This window comes from Spodoptera frugiperda, chromosome 5, assembly GCF_023101765.2.
Source record: "Spodoptera frugiperda isolate SF20-4 chromosome 5, AGI-APGP_CSIRO_Sfru_2.0, whole genome shotgun sequence".
In the NCBI taxonomy this organism is placed as follows: Eukaryota; Metazoa; Arthropoda; class Insecta; order Lepidoptera; family Noctuidae; genus Spodoptera; species Spodoptera frugiperda.
This window is the reverse complement of record NC_064216.1, coordinates 11,987,410-12,006,444: the sequence shown is the minus strand read 5'-3', so window position 1 is coordinate 12,006,444 and position 19,035 is coordinate 11,987,410. Positions and strand designations below refer to the sequence as shown.

The window sequence follows — 19,035 nt, the reverse complement described above, 5'->3', positions numbered from 1 at the left end:
CAAAAACCTTTTTTACCCTGTGCAGTGCCCAGAGGTACCCAGTAATATCAATGCCTATTCATTATTCGGTTTTATTAAGACAAGTTAAGGGCTATTTTACATTACTGTTTTAATTTCACTCTCTAACTTAATTATTCATTTCAATACGTATTGGATTAAACATAAAACTCATAGATACACGTAAAAGAGTAGCATCGGGGTAATAAATATCGACGTGAGCCCAGTTGTCGGCTAATGCCGCACTCGTAAGACTTCAATTAGTCACTATTGACATAGTTCTGGGAGTCACAGCGGTACCGCCCTCTACTCCACACATAGCTTATGTTCCCAGCAATTAATTTGTCCAAGTTATTCAATCGAATATTTTTACTATCAAAAATTTACATCTAGACAAGTGTAATCGAAGTGCTTCCAATAAAGTGAGTGCGTAATGGTCTCCTGAACATCGAAATAATAAAGTCATTGATGAGAAATAAATTAGAGAAGTTGCGACAGTGCATATTACGGAAATCAGCCAAGATGTTCAACTTGTATCAGCATATGAAAGCGAATAACGAGGGGAAGGAGCAGAAAGAACCAGAAACAACTGGACATGACCGGTTTTATCAGGAACGTCCTCGGAGTAGTTATAGGAAGAAGAAGCGTCGTGGTGCGTGCAGGAGGGCGCAGTCTGCTGCCGAACTGAACCCTGAGTCCATCGCTGCAGCCAACAAACGGAACGCGTTCAGAATACGATCAGTGTCTACTGACAGAGAAGAAAGCGAAGGTACTCTCTTTAATATTTCAATAAAATTATAATCTACGATCTTCTGATCCAAAGCAAATACTCCAAGTGTCCAATTTCTATAGATGCATTCCAAATGTTGCTAGCATTTCTTCTATCTCTCTTCTTCTTTTCGGCGTACGATGGTCTTTTTGTAATGGCGGATTCTAAACAGTTTAGGCACAATGCACATGCAGCGCAGTATCTAAAACATTTGGATTTTTTTTTAACTTAAGAAATCCCTGGTTCTTGTAAAACATAAGTTTTTAAACTGACATGGTGACTAACACTATCATTAGAACGGGACATTGACCATGTTTATGCATGTCTCTTTTAGAACAGTTTGTTAGTCTTAAGTGTTACCTAATAAAGAGACGGTGCCACTACTTACTTAATCATGACATGATATCTAGCATATAGTGAATGTTTTGTTTTCCGTTTTGGCCAACGCAAGACGCTGGGAGACAGGACGAAGGCGAAGGATCATCGTGCGCTTGTAGCTCAAGTATTACTTTACATTTACTTCTTCTTGTGTTACTTAGACTTACGTCCGGATACTGAAACGCTACTCAATTTTAAACTGTACTTAAATATCCCGCTATCTCTGTCTTTTATTAAGAGTTTGTAGTGACAGAACTATTCTTTTGTTACATATACTTACGAGTACTGAAACGCTGCTCAATTTGTAGTTGTACTTACATATCGTGCTATCTCTGTCTTTTATCAAGAGTTTGTAGTGACAGAACTGTTCTTGAGAGCGTTTTAAAATTGAGTGGCGTTTGAGTAATACAAGAATAGAAATTATTTTAGTTATTATTACTTCTAACTTTTACAATAGTACTAATGAGTATAGTCCCTTTTTACATTTTCTTTACATTGAACAAATATGATTAAATTAAACACTAACCAATATATTATGTTTGATTAAATAAAACATTTTAGAAGAGAACTCTGAGCGTGCGCCGCTGGTAGCACAGAAGATTGACTCTCTGGCTAAGCTGTTGTTCAACAAGTCGCTGATTGGGACGGGATCTGGGAAGTCTTCGCCGTCGGAACCTCCTGCGTCTCCAAGGTTAAGTTCATAAAGTGCCAGCCTGTAAATTACCAACGTCCCTCGTCTTCTTAAAAAAATAAGAAAACATTCAACTTGTTGCCTGTTACGTTTTGTGTTGTATCATCGTCATCATCATAATTATCATGAACTTCTAGATCGGCTGGTTGGAATCTTTTATTAGGTCTTCTGTCTACTAATATAATTGATCATTATTATTTATTCATATAATTATTTTTTTTATGGAATAAACCAGTAACCAAAAACAAGCAGACGGATCATCTGATGGTAAGCAATCGCCGCCGCCCATGGACACTTGAAAACCCAAACTTACTTAACTTACTTACTACTTACTAATATAATTTATTATTTCATATTAGAGCCGGTGATCGTTCGATGGAGAGTTCAGCTGCATTAGCCATTTGCACAGAATACTTGTCACAGTCACCCAGGTTTGTAGTAATTGTCCAAAATATGATTGGTATTATTTGGTCTTCCTAATTTTCTAGTTTTTTAACCATAAGACATTGATTTATAGGTACGACTTGCTATCTGCATTAGGTTCTATCGGGTCCCGAATGAACAAGCACTGGTTCGCTATACACGATAACTCTATTAAGACAGACAGACTTCTGACATTGGTAAGTGTATGTTCTTTCATTGATGTACTGTTATTTCTTTTGTCCAAACACTTAGTAATTTTATTTTAATGAATTTTAAATAAATAATAATAATATATCGTCACGCCTTTAATCCCCGAAGGGGTAGGCAGAGGTGGGCATTGTGGCACGTAATGCCAATTTTAAATATTGCCTAGTTATAAATTCCTACGCAATAGGTGCATTGTTAATTGGTACATCTAAAATTTAGAATAGATGAAACTACTTCATTTGTTATCTACTTCTTGTTATTATATTTCAGATGCCATTAACATCAAAATGTCCCATTGAGCAAGGGGAACGTTCGAAAATTCTGATCATGGAACTGTTCCGGGCTCTCCACCATCCATACATATACCCAGTCTTGGATCTAGAACTGTGCAATGGCCACGCTCTTACCGTCTTACCTTTTAACGCCAGAGGAAGCTTAAAAGATCTAATTTATAAGGTAAAGAAAGTTCGCTTTACTAGATATTTTGCTATAAAAGTAACAAATATTGATCAGCTACTGTTAAAATTACAGAGCACATGGAACGAAGATTACACACGTAAGTATGGGACGATGGGGACCGGCCTGCCTGCGTGGCAAGTCGCAAGATTCGGTCGACAAATGCTAGAAGGACTGCTCTTCCTTAAAGAGAAAGGATTTCCACCTTTCCGTCACCTACATTCAGGCAATGTTGTTGTTCAGAATGGCGTTGCGAGGTGAGTGAGTAAGAGTCCCAGTTTGGGCGCCAAGTATGTTTATTGGCGCCCAACGCGGGATCATCTGCCAGTAGTTTAAACTTTTTCTTGCTAAATAATGTTGTTCAGGATATGTGGGTTGGAGAATACCTTGATTGGTGCGCAACCACGGTGTCCCATAGCCCTGGCTGCACAGTTGGAGCACGTGGAAGCATTGTCCCTGGGACACGTACTGTTCGAGATGTGTGCCGGCACTGAGATCGACTTGTCCTTGTTACCAGATCTGTTGCCAAATTATCCTAATGTAAGTAAATTGCTACAAGATTTTATTTAACGTATCTATTATGCCTAAATAGTTGCTTGTAGTCTTAAGTTTATACTTGATCTTTTAGTATTTTTAAATTCTACCTTCCCTTTATTTGTCTTTAGCAAAATGTATATTATGTTCCATTTTACTTAATTGAATTAATAGTCAGTATAGTTGCTTACTAAGGGTAGGTACTTAGTAAGCAGTTAGGTATAACTTAAATATTTTGACCACAGGTGGTGGAGATTATCGAGCAGATCTTCGGCCCTCGCACTCCTACACTGCATGAGCTGCTACTCTGCGAACTCTTCAGGAAGATCGACCTTCGAGAGATGAAAGGATCCTGCCTTCCGGTACTCATTTTATTATTTTTGCAATCACAAATATGGTTTTATGAACTATAAGAGAAAGCGTCTATTAGCAATTTTCAAGTTGATTTAGGTTCAACTCATTTGAATTTGCGTTATAATCGCATCTATAATTTGCTAATAAAAAACTTTAAAATTGAAATTATCTATAGTACCTACCATATGAATCTGACTCCAAAGTCAGATAAATTAAATAGACCAGAAATGGTAAATGGGAACCTGCTGGTTTAATTTTTTTAAATTTTTATCTTGTTAATGTTTATGAATTTTATAGAACTTCAGCCAGCGTCTGTCTCGTTCGTGCCTGTCCCTGCTGGGCGAGGTGGCGCGACGCACGCCCGGCTCGCCGCGCACGCGCACTCCGCCGCGCCGCTCCGTGCCCGCCTCGCCAGCCTCGCCCGCCACGCCGACGCACAGGAGGTGACACATATCAACATAATTATTCAGCATCTTCTTCCTTTTTCTATATATTATGAAATGACAAGTATTGGTCGAAGAAAGCTTTGCGCAGCGAAATATAGAAGAAATTGCAGCGAAAAATAACTTATTAAAAAATATCTACCTACATCTATTAAAAATTATGCTTTTAAAAGTGAGGGGTACTTTGATCATGGAGTAAATTTTATACTGGACAAAGCTTTTAGAAAACGAGTTCCTGCTGGTTACAGCTGCGGCTACTTGTCACCCTATCATAAGCAGGTCCAAGGTGATCCAGGTCCAGGATGATCGGTTCCAGGAACTCAAAGAATATGCCGGAATTCCACATACGGCAGCCTATACCGGCCGGGTGGCCCAGGAATGTCCTACCTAGGCGTACCTGGTTTCCTGTTTTAGGTGATACGTGTGCTTTTAATCGGTTCAACCCCACACTTCACTGCTGACTATACGGTGAAGACTATTAAAATGTATAATGTGAATATTTCAGGAGACACTTCCCGGCAGACCAGGACTTCACTGAGGAGTGGCAGTGGTGATCTATTTGTATTTCAATCAATAAATGCTATTCGTTACACTGAGAATTTTATAAAGGTGCTCCCACACAGCGGTTATATAACGTTATACAACAATGTGTAACAATAACATTTGTGTTTAAACAAATTATAACAGTGGTTGTAGAGTATGTTACATGCTATTATAAATGTTACACAATGTTGTATAACGTTATATAACTGCTGTGTGGGAGCACCTTTAAAATAAAAAAATATGTAAACGACGTTTAAAAAGAGGTTTTCAACGTCCTTGTTATTTTCATTCTAACCGAACTGACGGTAATATGTCAAAATGTGGCACAAGTAATGTCAAAACAAACATAAATCACAAATCATCATTGCGATAAGATTATATAACGTTTTTTAATAAAATGTACATAAAATCATAAAAAATATTTGGAATATCCTTCGAAATTATGCGTTCAAACAATTAACACAGAAATATTACAAAATGAGTGATGAAAAAGGTAAAGAAGCTGCGAAGCCTCGCACGATACCCAAATACATGAACTTCATCATTGGAGGCACCGCCGGGTACGTACTCGGTATTGCAACTACATGCAAGCTTCTCCATCCAGTAGCAAAACCTGCGTACCTTATCGTTGTAGTGCCGACCATTTAACGACTTCGTTTCGCCCCACACTTGTCAGCTGCGACCTAAAGCTACATCGGATTATTCACGGAAGTCGATGCGCTCCTGTCTCGCCGTCCCCACAGCCAATAATACGCCAGAAATTCAATTTTATTTGCTTAAGCAATCTTTCTCTGAATGAACCCTTGAAACCCCATTAGTTGTTTCATTAACCGCATTTTCAGGATGATGGGAATTAGTGTAGTACAGCCGGCAGACTTGTTGAAAACCCGCATGCAGTTGCTGGGTCCCGCTGGGAAAAACGCGTCGTTCGTGGGGGTTGCAAAAGAAATCGTGAGAAAAGAGGGTATTTTAGGTTTCTACGTGGGTCTATCGGCTGCTCTGCTCCGCCAGGCCACTTACGGCACTGGTAGGCTTGGCTGCTTCAATGCAATGTTCGACTGGCATATAGCGTAAGTTTTCACGCCATCAACTGTTCTTCTAATCAAATTGACAGATTCTAAAGAATAAGTACTATTTTAGTAATCGCGGCGTTCCCAATTTTCCAACAAAGATCGCAATGGGTGTGGTTTCTGGTGCTTTCGGAGCATGGATAGGCACACCTGCCGAAGTAGCGCTCATTCGAATGACCGCTGACGGCAGGTTACCGCCAGAAATGAGGAGAAACTATACGAATGTATTCAACGCTCTAATCAGGTAGAATTTACCAATGATTATTCATTTCAAATACTTACCATACATGTACCTGAATCTGAATACGTACTATTTTCCAAATACTTAGCAATTTACTTGCAAAGACAAAGTTTGTGAGTACAAACACAACAGCTATGACACCGTCCACAGAGAGGTCGCTACCTACGTACCTCTCCATGGATTCGATGGAGGGACCTGTGCTCTGTATTAACTTTATCTTTCATTAACATAGGATAACGCGAGAAGAAGGGATAACAACACTATGGAGGGGCGCCGGCGCTACTGTCAGCAGAGCTATGGTGGTCAATGGCGCCCAACTGGGCTCCTACTCCCAGGTACCAGAGACACGCTACTTCACAGAATTGTACAAGTTTCACTTCTTCTAAGCAGTAAAGTACAATTTAGCTCGCGGAAGCTCTCAGTACCTGCCTCTCAGTAGTTATTCACCAAAACGTCGCTTGCTCACTTACTTCCTTCTAACGTAACTCACCAACACAAACAATTCTAGGCTCGAGAGATGCTTCTGCCATACATGTACGATGGCTTGCCACTCCACGCAGCAGCAGCCATGATTGCCGGCTTCGTCACTACTGTTGCCTCACTACCCGTCGACATTGTTAAAACCAGGTATCGAGCCAGGAACTATTTTGTTGATTGCGGTACCTAGTTACTAGACAACTGGCGACCTGTTCCACAGATCTATTTTCCACATATCTTGCTAGACAATTGTTTTTTTCCCGTGCAGTAATACCAACATGGTGCCCATATTAACGGGTATGAGACAAATGAGTGTCGTGCTATACGGCAACACAGCGACCGCTTGTCCTACAATATTTTCAAAATTATTCGTTGATTTTTTTCGTTTTGTTGATGTTACACAATTTATTTATCTCTGTTTTTAACCATACATATTCTTTTCTTTAAATACGTAATGTGTATTAAGTACAATGTGCTGAACTTTATTTTGTATTTCTTTTTCAGTATATTTTACGTTGCTTCTGTCCGTACGTCACTGCAGGAATGCCAACTGAAAATTAGTGTTGGGTACTTATTCTGCCCAGCTTATAATGAAGTGGCAACCCCTCTGGCATGAACATAGTGTTGCCACCTTGATGTTTATTTTTTATACTTTTGTGTGTTTTTTTTTCTTTTTAGGTTTACTTTTTAAGTATAACATAATTAAGTATAAAAATTATAAGTATAAGCTTTTTTTGTTTTGTTGTACATACCTATAATGCATGCCTACAATATTTGTGGTGCATCGTGTCTGGTGTCAAATAAATTATTTTTCTTTCTTTCTATTTTTGTATTATAAATCTCGTGAGACATATTAAATGTATAAGGCTTATAGCTGACGCTCACTGCCGGCACGGTCCGGCGTGGTATGGCAAAGGATTTTAATCACTAAGCAAGTCAATTTGAATTTTATTTCAATGAGTTTAGAATTCATGTGACTTTATCTCGATACCACTATGCTCCCCATCCACAGCATTGCATCTCACCAGATGTACCTATGGGTCACTGTGTGTCAAGGAATTGTACTTGCTATGCTAGTTGCTTGGCTCAACTCTCGGTAGAATGTCGCGACATATCACGGGATACCGCGACGTGCCAAGCCGGCAGAGACTGCCAGCTCTTACTCACTTAGCTGTTTGACGAGGTAATTCGACTAGTTTCGGATCACACCAAGGGCTCATATGCATGAACAGAATTGTGTAAATTCCTACACGATGCCGACGACCGTCAGTCAGTCAGTTGGATGTGTGACGTTCGTGATCGTCATTTATAGTGCTTGGAAGTGGAGTGAGCTTCCTTGTCAAACAGTTCAGTTGCATAATTTGGTAAATGACTGCACGGTTGGTGCGGTGGCTGGGCAACTGGCTGCCGCGCAACGGGTAGCGGGTTCGATTCCCGCACGGAGCAACTCTTTGTGTGATCCACAAATTGTTGTTTCGGGTCTGGGTGTCATGTGTATGTGAACTTGTATGTTTGTAAACGCACCCACGACACAGGAGAAAATCCTAGTGTGGGGCAACGTTTTTTTAAAAAAAAAAAAAAATCAATTTATTTTTTTACATTGTTCACCACATTCATGCTGAATATTTTCCACTATTCAGAGTACAGAATGCAGAAAAGGGCACGAGCCAAATACAAGTTTTGAGGAGTGTCATCCAAAAGGAAGGAGTCTTCGCTCTCTGGAGCGGTATGTGGCCAACCTACGCCAAAATAGGGCCCATGACTATACTTATATTTGTATTCTTAGAACAACTTAACAAATTGTACTTGCAAGTAACTAGTTAAATGACCGTGTTTGTCAAGAGAATGATGACTAAAAGCGGAACCATCTAGTGAACGGAGAAAGGGAAATATTGAAAAAGAACGCTGCTTTTCCACCAGAGATGACTGTGCTGTGGATGCATTTGGCTTCCACCAATCTTATTCATTGGTACACATAATATAGCACTGGTAAAAAAGGACCCAGCTAAGCTATGTTTTTTAAATGAAAAGATGCGTGCTATGGATGGCTATCGATACATCGTATCGAGGTACGCATCTTCCTCGCACAGCTACATATCTTAGTATCAGTGGAAACGGTTACATAGTTTCATAGCTTAGTTATTACATCTTCGTAGCATATAATCTACATAGCACATATCTGGTGGAAAATCACACTAAAGCATTATAGGCTGGCAGGAGCTTGTCAATTAATTATAGTAACGTACCTAACGATCATTATACAGGAGGTAGATACCTAAGCAATACAATTTGAAGTAGAGTTGCGTTATATACGAGTACTCCAATGTTTTGTCTACCTATGTATTTTATTACTTAGTTTATTTTTATAACGATATTGTATTTTTTAAGTCAAAGTTTACAAATAAATCATTTTTACATATTATTCTACGTATTTTAATTCATGAAAAATATCTGACTCATTTATTTATATTTGTTATCATTTTTTGTTAATGGCCCACATAAATCTTCTACTCACGGTAAGGTACCTTACCGCGCGAGGCGAGCGAGCGAAATAAGCGAAGTAAAATTTTATGTGGCGCTCGGATGCCCACATAAAATTTTGTTGTAGATTTCTAAGCAAGTATCATGTCGAGGACTGGGAACGGAGTGGTTTTAGTCAAGAATCTGGAGTCTGCCACTCAGGTTCCGGTCCGGCGGCGAGCTACCCTTGCTCGCTGTCCGCAGACCCACACACGATAAAACCTACCTTAGGTTTTGAATACTAGTAGTGGTAGCAACGAAACATACTTAGAGCTAGTTTGATGGTAAGCGGTCACCGTAGTGTAAGAATACCTGCGACATCAGAGGTATCACAAATACATAACAGACCATGTAGAAGAGTGTAGTTTTCGGCAAAGACTACTACAATGTACTAACTGGTTTTTGGGGAGACGCAGTGCGCCACTTCTTCACGCTCTGGTAAGTATTCTGGTCGATCGACGCATTTACCGACAGATGTTGGTCAGGTGGGAAATGTTGCAAACTCTTTTCATTTCAGCGTCGTACCTTCTTTCTACCAGCTAGAAAATACTTTTGCCATCCAACCGTCACAATGAATCACTAAAATAGAAAAATAAACACATGTCAAATCACAACTCATCGTTACGATGAGTTAGTTTTTTAATAAAATGTATAAAAAATCATAAAAAATATCCGGAATATCTTTCTAAATTATTCGTGCAGACTAAATTATAGAAAAGTATTATAAAAATCGTACAAAATGGGTGACAAAGGAAAAAAAGAAGCTGCGAAGCCTCGCACGATACCCAAATACATGAACTTCATCATTGGAGGCACCGCCGGGTACGTACTCGGTATTGCAACTACATGCAAGCTTCTCCATCCAGTAGCAAAACCTGCGTACCTTATCGTTGTAGTGCCGACCATTTAACGACTTCGTTTCGCCCCACACTTGTCAGCTGCGACCTAAAGCTACATCGGATTATTCACGGAAGTCGATGCGCTCCTGTCTCGCCGTCCCCACAGCCAATAATACGCCAGAAATTCAATTTTATTTGCTTAAGCAATCTTTCTCTGAATGAACCCTTGAAACCCCATTAGTTGTTTCATTAACCGCATTTTCAGGATGATGGGAATTAGTGTAGTACAGCCGGCAGACTTGTTGAAAACCCGCATGCAGTTGCTGGGTCCCGCTGGGAAAAACGCGTCGTTCGTGGGGGTTGCAAAAGAAATCGTGAGAAAAGAGGGTATTTTAGGTTTCTACGTGGGTCTATCGGCTGCTCTGCTCCGCCAGGCCACTTACGGCACTGGTAGGCTTGGCTGCTTCAATGCCATGTTCGACTGGCATAAAGCGTAAGTTTTCACGCCATCAACTGTTCTTCTAATCAAATTGACAGATTCTAAAGAATAAGTACTATTTTAGTAATCGCGGCGTTCCCAATTTTCCAACAAAGATCGCAATGGGTGTGGTTTCTGGCGCTTTCGGGGCATGGATAGGCACACCTGCCGAAGTAGCGCTCATTCGAATGACCGCTGACGGCAGGTTACCGCCAGAAATGAGGAGAAACTATACGAATGTATTCAACGCTCTAATCAGGTAGAATTTACCAATGATTATTCATTTCAAATACTTACCATACATGTACCTGAATCTGAATACGTACTATTTTCCAAATACTTAGCAATTTACTTGCAAAGACAAAGTTTGTGAGTACAAACACAACAGCTATGACACCGTCCACAGAGAGGTCGCTACCTACGTACCTCTCCATGGATTCGATGGAGGGACCTGTGCTCTGTATTAACTTTATCTTTCATTAACATAGGATAACGCGAGAAGAAGGGATAACAACACTATGGAGGGGCGCCGGCGCTACGGTCAGCAGAGCTATGGTGGTCAATGGCGCCCAACTGGGCTCCTACTCCCAGGTACCAGAGACACGCTACTTCACAGAATTGTACAAGTTTCACTTCTTCTAAGCTGTAAAGTACAATTTAGCTCGCGGAAGCTCTAGTACCTGCCTCTCAGTAGTTATTCACCAAAACGTCGCTTGCTCACTTACTTCCTTCTAACGTAACTCACCAACACAAACAATTCTAGGCTCGAGAGATGCTTCTGCCATACATGTATGATGGCTTGCCACTCCACGCAGCAGCAGCCATGATTGCCGGCTTCGTCACTACTGTTGCCTCACTACCCGTCGACATTGTTAAAACCAGGTATCGAGCCAGGAACTATTTTGTTGATTGCGGTACCTAGTTACTAGACAACTGGCGACCTGTTCCACAGATCTATTTTCCACATATCTTGCTAGACAATTGTTTTTTTCCCGTGCGGTAATACCAACATGGTGCCCATATTAACGGGTATGAGACAAATGAGTGTCGTGCTATACGGCAACACTACGACCGCTTGTCTACCTACAATATTTTTAACCGACTTCAAAAAAAGGAGGAGGTTCTCAATTCGACCGTATTTTTTTTTTATGTATGTTAATATTAGTTGATTTTTTCGTTTTGTTAATGTTACACAATTTATTTATTTTCATACCTAATATGTATTCATGTATATCTCTGTTTTTAACCCTATTCTTTTCTTTAAATACGTAATGTGTATTAAGTACATGTGCTGAACTTTATTTTGTATTTCATTTTCAGTATATTTTACGTTGCTTCTGTCCGTACGTCGCTGCAGGAATGCCAACTGAAAATTAGTGTTGGGTACTTATTCTGCCCAGCTTATAATGAAGTGGCAACCCCTCTGGCATGAACATGGTGTTGCCACCTTGATGTTTATTTTTTATACTTTTGTGTGTGTTTTTTTTTCTTTGTAAGTTTACTTTTTAAGTATAACAATTAAGTATAAATATGCATGCCTACAATATTTGTGGTGCATCGTGTCTGGTGTCAAATAAATTATTTTTCTTTCTTTCTATCTTTGTATTATAAATCTCGTGAGACATATTAATTGTATAAGGCTTATAGCTGATGCTCACTGCCGGCACGGTCCGGCGTGGTATGGCAAAGGATTTTAATCACTAATCAAGTAACTTTGAATTTTATTTCAATGACTTTAGAATTCATGTGACTTTATCTCGATACCACTATGCTCCCCATCCACAGCATTGCATCTCACCAGATGTACCTATGGGTCACTGTGTGTCAAGGAATTGTACTTGCTATGCTAGTTGCTTGGCTCAACTCTCGGTAGAATGTCGCGACATATTACGGGATACCGCGACGTGCCAAGCCGGCAGAGATCGCCAGCTCTTACTCACTTAGCTGTTTGACGAGGTAATTCGACTAGTTTCGGATCACACCAAGGGCTCATATGCATGAACAGAATTGTGTAAATTACTACACGATGCCGACGACCGTCAGTCAGTCAGTTGGATGTGTGACGTTCGTGATCGTAATTTGTAGTGCTTGGAAGTGGAGTGAGCTTCCTTGTCAAACAGTTCGTGCTACTACTGAGAAATTTTTGAAAAACCGATAAAAGCCCAGCAATACTTTGTCCGACCCGAGAATCGAACCCAAAACTCCTTGTCCGGCAGACGCATTAGCGATCACTCGACCAACGAGTAGGCTTGAGAAAGAAAGGGAATCAAACAGTTTACGAATTTCATTCAGTTTTTATAAGTATGTCGGAGGAAGGTGTGGGCGATACATTGGGCGAGAGCCCTCTTCGTAACACATAGGTAGAGCTATGTGTTGGCAGCAATATAACAATAAAATCTTCGTTAAGCAATGATTGTTTATTGTTTCGTAGATTGCACTGGTACCTATATGTACTTTAATTTCTTCTCCATAGGAATCTACAATTTGGAACGAGCTGTGCAAGTGGATACCATAACTTTCTCATTTTAGAGACTGAATTAAACAGAGTTTTTATTAAGTCTCTTTCACATAACATTAACCCTATAGCCAACTGTGTCACTAATATGCGACAGATATTTCCATATCCCTGCCACTCATACCGTATTACTGCGACAGAGAAAATGCTCACTCTTACACGATCGCTCTTCCTTATTTAGTGTAGATATAATTATTTTGATTAGTAGCCCCGCGCTTGGTGCATGATAATTGATAATATTTATGCTGCTATACTGCGGTTAAAGGGTTAGGTTTGGGTTAGGTTAGGTTAGGTTTGGGTTAGGTTAGGTTTGGGTTAGGTTAGGTTTGGGTTAGGTTAGGTTTGGGTTAGGTTAGGTTTGGGTTAGGTTAGGTTTGGGTTAGGTTAGGTTTGGGTTAGGTTTGGGTTAGGTTTGGGTTAGGTTTGGGTTAGGTTTGGGTTAGGTTTGGGTTAGGTTTGGGTTAGGTTTGGGTTAGGTTTGGGTTAGGTTTGGGTTAGGTTTGGGTTAGGTTTGGGTTAGGTTTGGGTTAGGTTTGGGTTAGGTTTGGGTTAGGTTTGGGTTAGGTTTGGGTTAGGTTTGGGTTAGGTTTGGGTTAGGTTTGGGTTAGGTTTGGGTTAGGTTTGGGTTAGGTTTGGGTTAGGTTTGGGTTAGGTTTGGGTTAGGTTTGGGTTAGGTTTGGGTTAGGTTTGGGTTAGGTTTGGGTTAGGTTTGGGTTAGGTTTGGGTTAGGTTTGGGTTAGGTTTGGGTTAGGTTTGGGTTAGGTTTGGGTTAGGTTTGGGTTAGGTTTGGGTTAGGTTTGGGTTAGGTTTGGGTTGGGTTTGGGTTGAGTTAGGTTTGGGTTAGGTTTGGGTTAGGTTTGGGTTAGGTTTGGGTTAGGTTTGGGTTAGGTTTGGGTTAGGTTTGGGTTAGGTTTGGGTTAGGTTTGGGTTAGGTTTGGGTTAGGTTTGCGTTAGGTTTGAGTTAGGGTTGGGTTAGGTTTGGGTTAAGTTTAGGTTAGGTTTGGGATAGGTTAAGTTTGGTTTAGGTTAGGTTTGGGTTAGGTTTGGGTTAGGTTTGCGTTAAGTTAGGCTAGGTTTGAGTTAGGTTTGGGTTAGGTTTGCGTTAGGTTTGGGTTAGGTTTGAGTTAGGGTTGGGTTAGGTTTGGGTTAGGTTTGCGTTAGGTTTGAGTTAGGGTTGGGTTAGGTTTGGGTTAGGTTTGCGTTAGGTTTGAGTTAGGGTTGGGTTAGGTTTGGGTTAAGTTTAGGTTAGGTTTGGGATAGGTTAAGTTTGGTTTAGGTTAGGTTTGGGTTAGGTTTGGGTTAGGTTTGCGTTAGGTTAGGCTAGGTTTGAGTTAGGTTTGGGTTAGGTTTGCGTTAGGTTAGGTTAGGTTAGGTTATGGGGCTGGAATTGGGCGTTGTCCGCCCTTCTCCTGCGCCCGGTGCGCCTACTGCGGGCGGGGAAGGGATTCGAGATCTCCCTCTCCCGCTCCACAGTTTCCTTCTGCGACATCACCGGTTGCGCGCTCCTTGGCGGCGACCTTCTCCTCCAGGTCCTTTTGCGCCTCCACCCGCTTGGCTTGCGCCAGAGACGCCCTCAGTTGGCGTTGAGCTTCATCAAGTCCCACATCGTGGGAACTTGATTTCGCCTTCACCTTTTTTACCCTACCAATTACTGGTTCCGACGAATCGTCGGATTCTTGCCTCAGGTGCCCCTCTCGGGGCAGGACCACTCGTTAAAGGTTCCATCCCCACTATCACTACTTTCTCCGATCTCTAGTAAAAAAATATAAAATGGTTGAAATATTTACAAAATATTTTTATTATTTATTGTTTAAAATTTGCCGCTCCCTAAAAAGTGCCGCCCGGGGCGGGCCGCCCCTGCCGCCCCAACTACGCTACGCCACTGAACAGTTGCATAATCAATTTATTTTTTTACATTGTTCACCGCATTTATGCTGAATATTTTCCACTATTCAGAGTACAGAATGCAGAAAAGGGCACGAGCCAAGTACAAGTTTTGAGGAGTGTCATCCAAAAGGAAGGCGTCTTCGCTCTCTGGAGCGGTATGTGGCCAACCTACGCCAAAATAGGACCCATGACTATACTTACATTTGTATTCTTAGAACAACTTAACAAATTGTACTTGCAAGTAACTAGTTAAATGACCGTGTTTGTCAAGAGAATGATGACTAAAAGCGGAACCATCTAGTGAACGGAGAAAGGGAAATATTGAAAAAGAACGCTGCTTTTCCACCAGAGATGACTGTGCTGTGGATGCATTTGGCTTCCACCAATCTTATTCATTGGTACACATAATATAGCACTGGTAAAAAAGGACCCAGCTAAGCTATGTTTTTTAAATGAAAAGATGCGTGCTATGGATGGCTATCGATACATCGTATCGAGGTACGCATCTTCCTCGCACAGCTACATATCTTAGTATCAGTGGAAACGGTTACATAGTTTCATAGCTTAGTTATTACATCTTCGTAGCATATTATCTACATAGCACATATCTGGTGGAAAATCACACTAAATCATTATAGGCTGGCAGGAGCTTGTCAATTAATTATAGTAACGTACCTAACGATCATTATACAGGAGGTAGATACCTAAGCAATACAATTTGAAGTAGAGTTGCGTTATATACGAGTACTCCAATGTTTTGTCTACCTATGTATTTTATTACTTAGTTTATTTTTATAACGATATTGTATTTTTTAAGTCAAAGTTTACAAATAAATCATTTTTACATATTATTCTACGTATTTTAATTCATGAAAAATATCTGACTCATTTATTTATATTTGTTATCATTTTTTGTTAATGGCCCACATAAATCTTCTACTCACGGTAAGGTACCTTACCGCGCGAGGCGAGCGAGCGAAATAAGCGTGCCGCGGAAGTAAAATTTTATGTGGCGCTCGGATGCCCACATAAAATTTTGTTGTAGATTTCTAAGCAAGTATCATGTCGAAACTGCCGACTACCTAGCGGGTTACCGGGGCTCGAAGAGCAGGACTGGGAACGGAGTGGTTTTAGTCAAGAATCTGGAGTCTGCCACTCTGGTTCCGGTCCGGCGGCGAGCTACCCTTGCTCGCTGTCCGCAGACCCACACACGATAAAACCTACCTTAGGTTTTGAATACTAGTAGTGGTAGCAACAAAACATACTTAGAGCTAGTTTGATGGTAAGCGGTCACCGTAGTCTAAGAATACCTGCGACATCAGAGGTATCACAAATACATAACAGACCATGTAGAAGAGTGTAGTTTTCGGCAAAGACTACTACAATGTACTAACTGGTTTTTGGGGAGACGCAGTGCGCCACTTCTTCACGCTCTGGTAAGTATTCTGGTCGATCGACGCATTTACCGACAGATGTTGGTCAGGTGGGAAATGTTGCAAACTCTTTTCATTTCAGCGTCGTACCTTCTTTCTACCAGCTAGAAAATACTTTTGCCATCCAACCGTCACAATGAATCACTAAAATAGAAAAATAAACACATGTCAAATCACAACTCATCGTTACGATGAGTTAGTTTTTTAATAAAATGTATAAAAAATCATAAAAAATATCCGGAATATCTTTCTAAATTATTCGTGCAGACTAAATTATAGAAAAGTATTATAAAAATCGTACAAAATGGGTGACAAAGGAAAAAAAGAAGCTGCGAAGCCTCGCACGATACCCAAATACATGAACTTCATCATTGGAGGCACCGCCGGGTACGTACTCGGTATTGCAACTACATGCAAGCTTCTCCATCCAGTAGCAAAACCTGCGTACCTTATCGTTGTAGTGCCGACCATTTAACGACTTCGTTTCGCCCCACACTTGTCAGCTGCGACCTAAAGCTACATCAGATTATTCACGGATGTCGATGCGCTCCTGTCTCGCCGTCCCCACAGCCAATAATACGCCAGAAATTCAATTTTATTTGCTTAAGCAATCTTTCTCTGAATGAACCCTTGAAACCCCATTAGTTGTTTCATTAACCGCATTTTCAGGATGATGGGAATTAGTGTAGTACAGCCGGCAGACTTGTTGAAAACCCGCATGCAGTTGCTGGGTCCCGCTGGGAAAAACGCGTCGTTCGTGGGGGTTGCAAAAGAAATCGTGAGAAAAGAGGGTATTTTAGGTTTCTACGTGGGTCTATCGGCTGCTCTGCTCCGCCAGGCCACTTACGGCACTGGTAGGCTTGGCTGCTTCAATGCTATGTTCGACTGGCATAAAGCGTAAGTTTTCACGCCATCAACTGTTCTTCTAATCAAATTGACAGATTCTAAAGAATAAGTACTATTTTAGTAATCGCGGCGTTCCCAATTTTCCAACAAAGATCGCAATGGGTGTGGTTTCTGGTGCTTTCGGAGCATGGATAGGCACACCTGCCGAAGTAGCGCTCATTCGAATGACCGCTGACGGCAGGTTACCGCCAGAAAAGAGGAGAAACTATAAAAATGTATTCAACGCTCTGGGCAGGTAGTATTTATTGATCATCAAGCTACGTACACATATATGAATCCGTATACGTCCTATTTTCCAATGAATAGTTAAATCAAACGTTGGTGAGTTATCATAACCACCGTGTTGGTAAAACATATCTATTCAATGGAGGGACCTGTGCTCTGTATTAACTTTATCTTTCATTAACATAGGATAACGCGAGAAGAAGGGATAACAACACTATGGAGGGGCGCCGGCGCTACTGTCAGCAGAGCTATGGTGGTCAATGGCGCCCAACTGGGCTCCTACTCCCAGGTACCAGAGACACGCTACTTCACAGAATTGTACAAGTTTCACTTCTTCTAAGCTGTAAAGTACAATTTAGCTCGCGGAAGCTCTAGTACCTGCCTCTCAGTAGTTATTCACCAAAACGTCGCTTGCTCACTTACTTCCTTCTAACGTAACTCACCAACACAAACAATTCTAGGCTCGAGAGATGCTTCTGCCATACATGTACGATGGCTTGCCACTCCACGCAGCAGCAGCCATGATTGCCGGCTTCATCACTACTGTTGCCTCATTACCCGTCGACATTGTTAAAACCAGGTATCGAGCCAGAAAGCTTTACTTACTTTTATTCGGTAGTTTACCTACTTATCTTGGTACCTACTAAAATAAATTAGGAAATAATATATTGTTCACAGTTTTGAATTAATTAAGTTTAATGGCTTACGCATATTCGACTAATTTCATACCACGCTGGGGGGGGGGACATGCTCTTCATGAGCAGCATTGCACAAATACACAACTCCGAAGCAACAAACGTTAATCATTTGGTTGCGCAATGCTCGTGAATTGTGGGGCTTGAAACTAGTCGAGTTGGTAATTTATTTACGTTGTTCACCACATTCATGCTGAATATTTTCCACTACTCTAGGGTACAGAACGCAGAAAAGGGCACGGGCCAAATACAAGTTTTGAGGAGTGTCATCCAAAACGAAGGCGTCTTGACTCTCTGGAGCGGTATGTGGCCAACCTACGCCAAAATAGGGCCCTTGACTGTACTTATATTTGTATTCTTAGAACAGCTCAACAAACTGTACTTGCAAGTAACTAGTTAAATGTAAGTTGATGTGGCCGTGGCGGTGGTTGTCAAGGGAATGAAGACTCAAAACCATCAAGAATCGAGAGACAGGGAAAAAAATTGAAAAAAGGAAATATTAAAAAGAACGCTGCTTACGCAGCTACCAACATGACAATAGTTACTTAAAAGTATATAAAAAATACGTGTTTTCTTCATACCCATTTGATTCAAAGAAGGTCTATGTTGTTGTACGTGTTATGTATCGATATTATACAGAAGGTGCATTGGAAAATTGAAGTAGAGCTGTATTATACACATACCTTGTTTTGTCCATGTATTTTTTATCACTACATTAATGGAAAAATGTTTTTTTAAGGTAATGTTTACAAATAAACCATTTTTGAATATTACATTGTTTTGATCACACATCAGTTGATGAAAAATTAAACACAATGATTATAATTATTAGCCTAGCCATTAACCATGCATCGGGACGAATAGACCGGCTCGACCGGAGTAATACCACAGCCTTACAGAAAACCGACGTGAAACAACGCTAGCGTTGTGTTCATCGTTGTATCAGTGAGGTTA

The 19,035-nt window shown here is 40.8% G+C and overlaps 2 protein-coding genes across 11 annotated transcripts; both read left to right on the top strand.

The window, feature by feature from the left end:
• The first annotated feature begins 72 nt into the window (after positions 1-72).
• LOC118271642 (slowpoke-binding protein) lies at positions 73-4,844 on the top strand. Of its 2 annotated transcripts, XM_035587749.2 has the most exons (11): positions 73-766; positions 1,218-1,268; positions 1,706-1,835; positions 2,195-2,266; positions 2,353-2,455; positions 2,736-2,921; positions 2,997-3,178; positions 3,287-3,461; positions 3,701-3,817; positions 4,107-4,252; positions 4,758-4,844. In XM_035587749.2, the coding sequence occupies exons 1-11, from the start codon at positions 466-468 to the stop codon at positions 4,804-4,806; spliced, it is 1,512 nt and encodes a 503-aa protein (XP_035443642.1). In that variant the 5' UTR covers positions 73-465; the 3' UTR covers positions 4,807-4,844. The 2 variants fall into 2 exon arrangements, with proteins under 2 accessions (XP_035443642.1, XP_035443643.1); XM_035587750.2 differs by lacking the exon at positions 1,218-1,268.
• A 269-nt stretch (positions 4,845-5,113) lies between these two features.
• On the top strand, positions 5,114-18,851 carry LOC118271645 (mitochondrial 2-oxoglutarate/malate carrier protein). Of its 9 annotated transcripts, none has more exons than XM_035588396.2 (6): positions 5,114-5,355; positions 5,638-5,865; positions 5,936-6,109; positions 6,339-6,441; positions 6,615-6,733; positions 8,224-9,005. In XM_035588396.2, exons 1-6 carry the CDS (start codon positions 5,273-5,275, stop codon positions 8,405-8,407), a joined length of 891 nt encoding a protein of 296 aa, XP_035444289.2. In that variant the 5' UTR covers positions 5,114-5,272; the 3' UTR covers positions 8,408-9,005. The 9 variants fall into 9 exon arrangements, with proteins under 9 accessions (XP_035444289.2, XP_035444290.2, XP_050549776.1 ...); XM_035588397.2 differs by lacking the exon at positions 8,224-9,005 and adding an exon at positions 7,088-8,135 and having other exon boundaries at positions 5,116-5,355; XM_050693819.1 differs by lacking the exons at positions 5,638-5,865; positions 5,936-6,109; positions 6,339-6,441; positions 6,615-6,733; positions 8,224-9,005 and adding exons at positions 16,925-17,152; positions 17,223-17,396; positions 17,573-17,675; positions 17,848-17,966; positions 18,298-18,851 and having other exon boundaries at positions 5,125-5,355.
• The last annotated feature ends 184 nt before the right edge of the window (positions 18,852-19,035 follow it).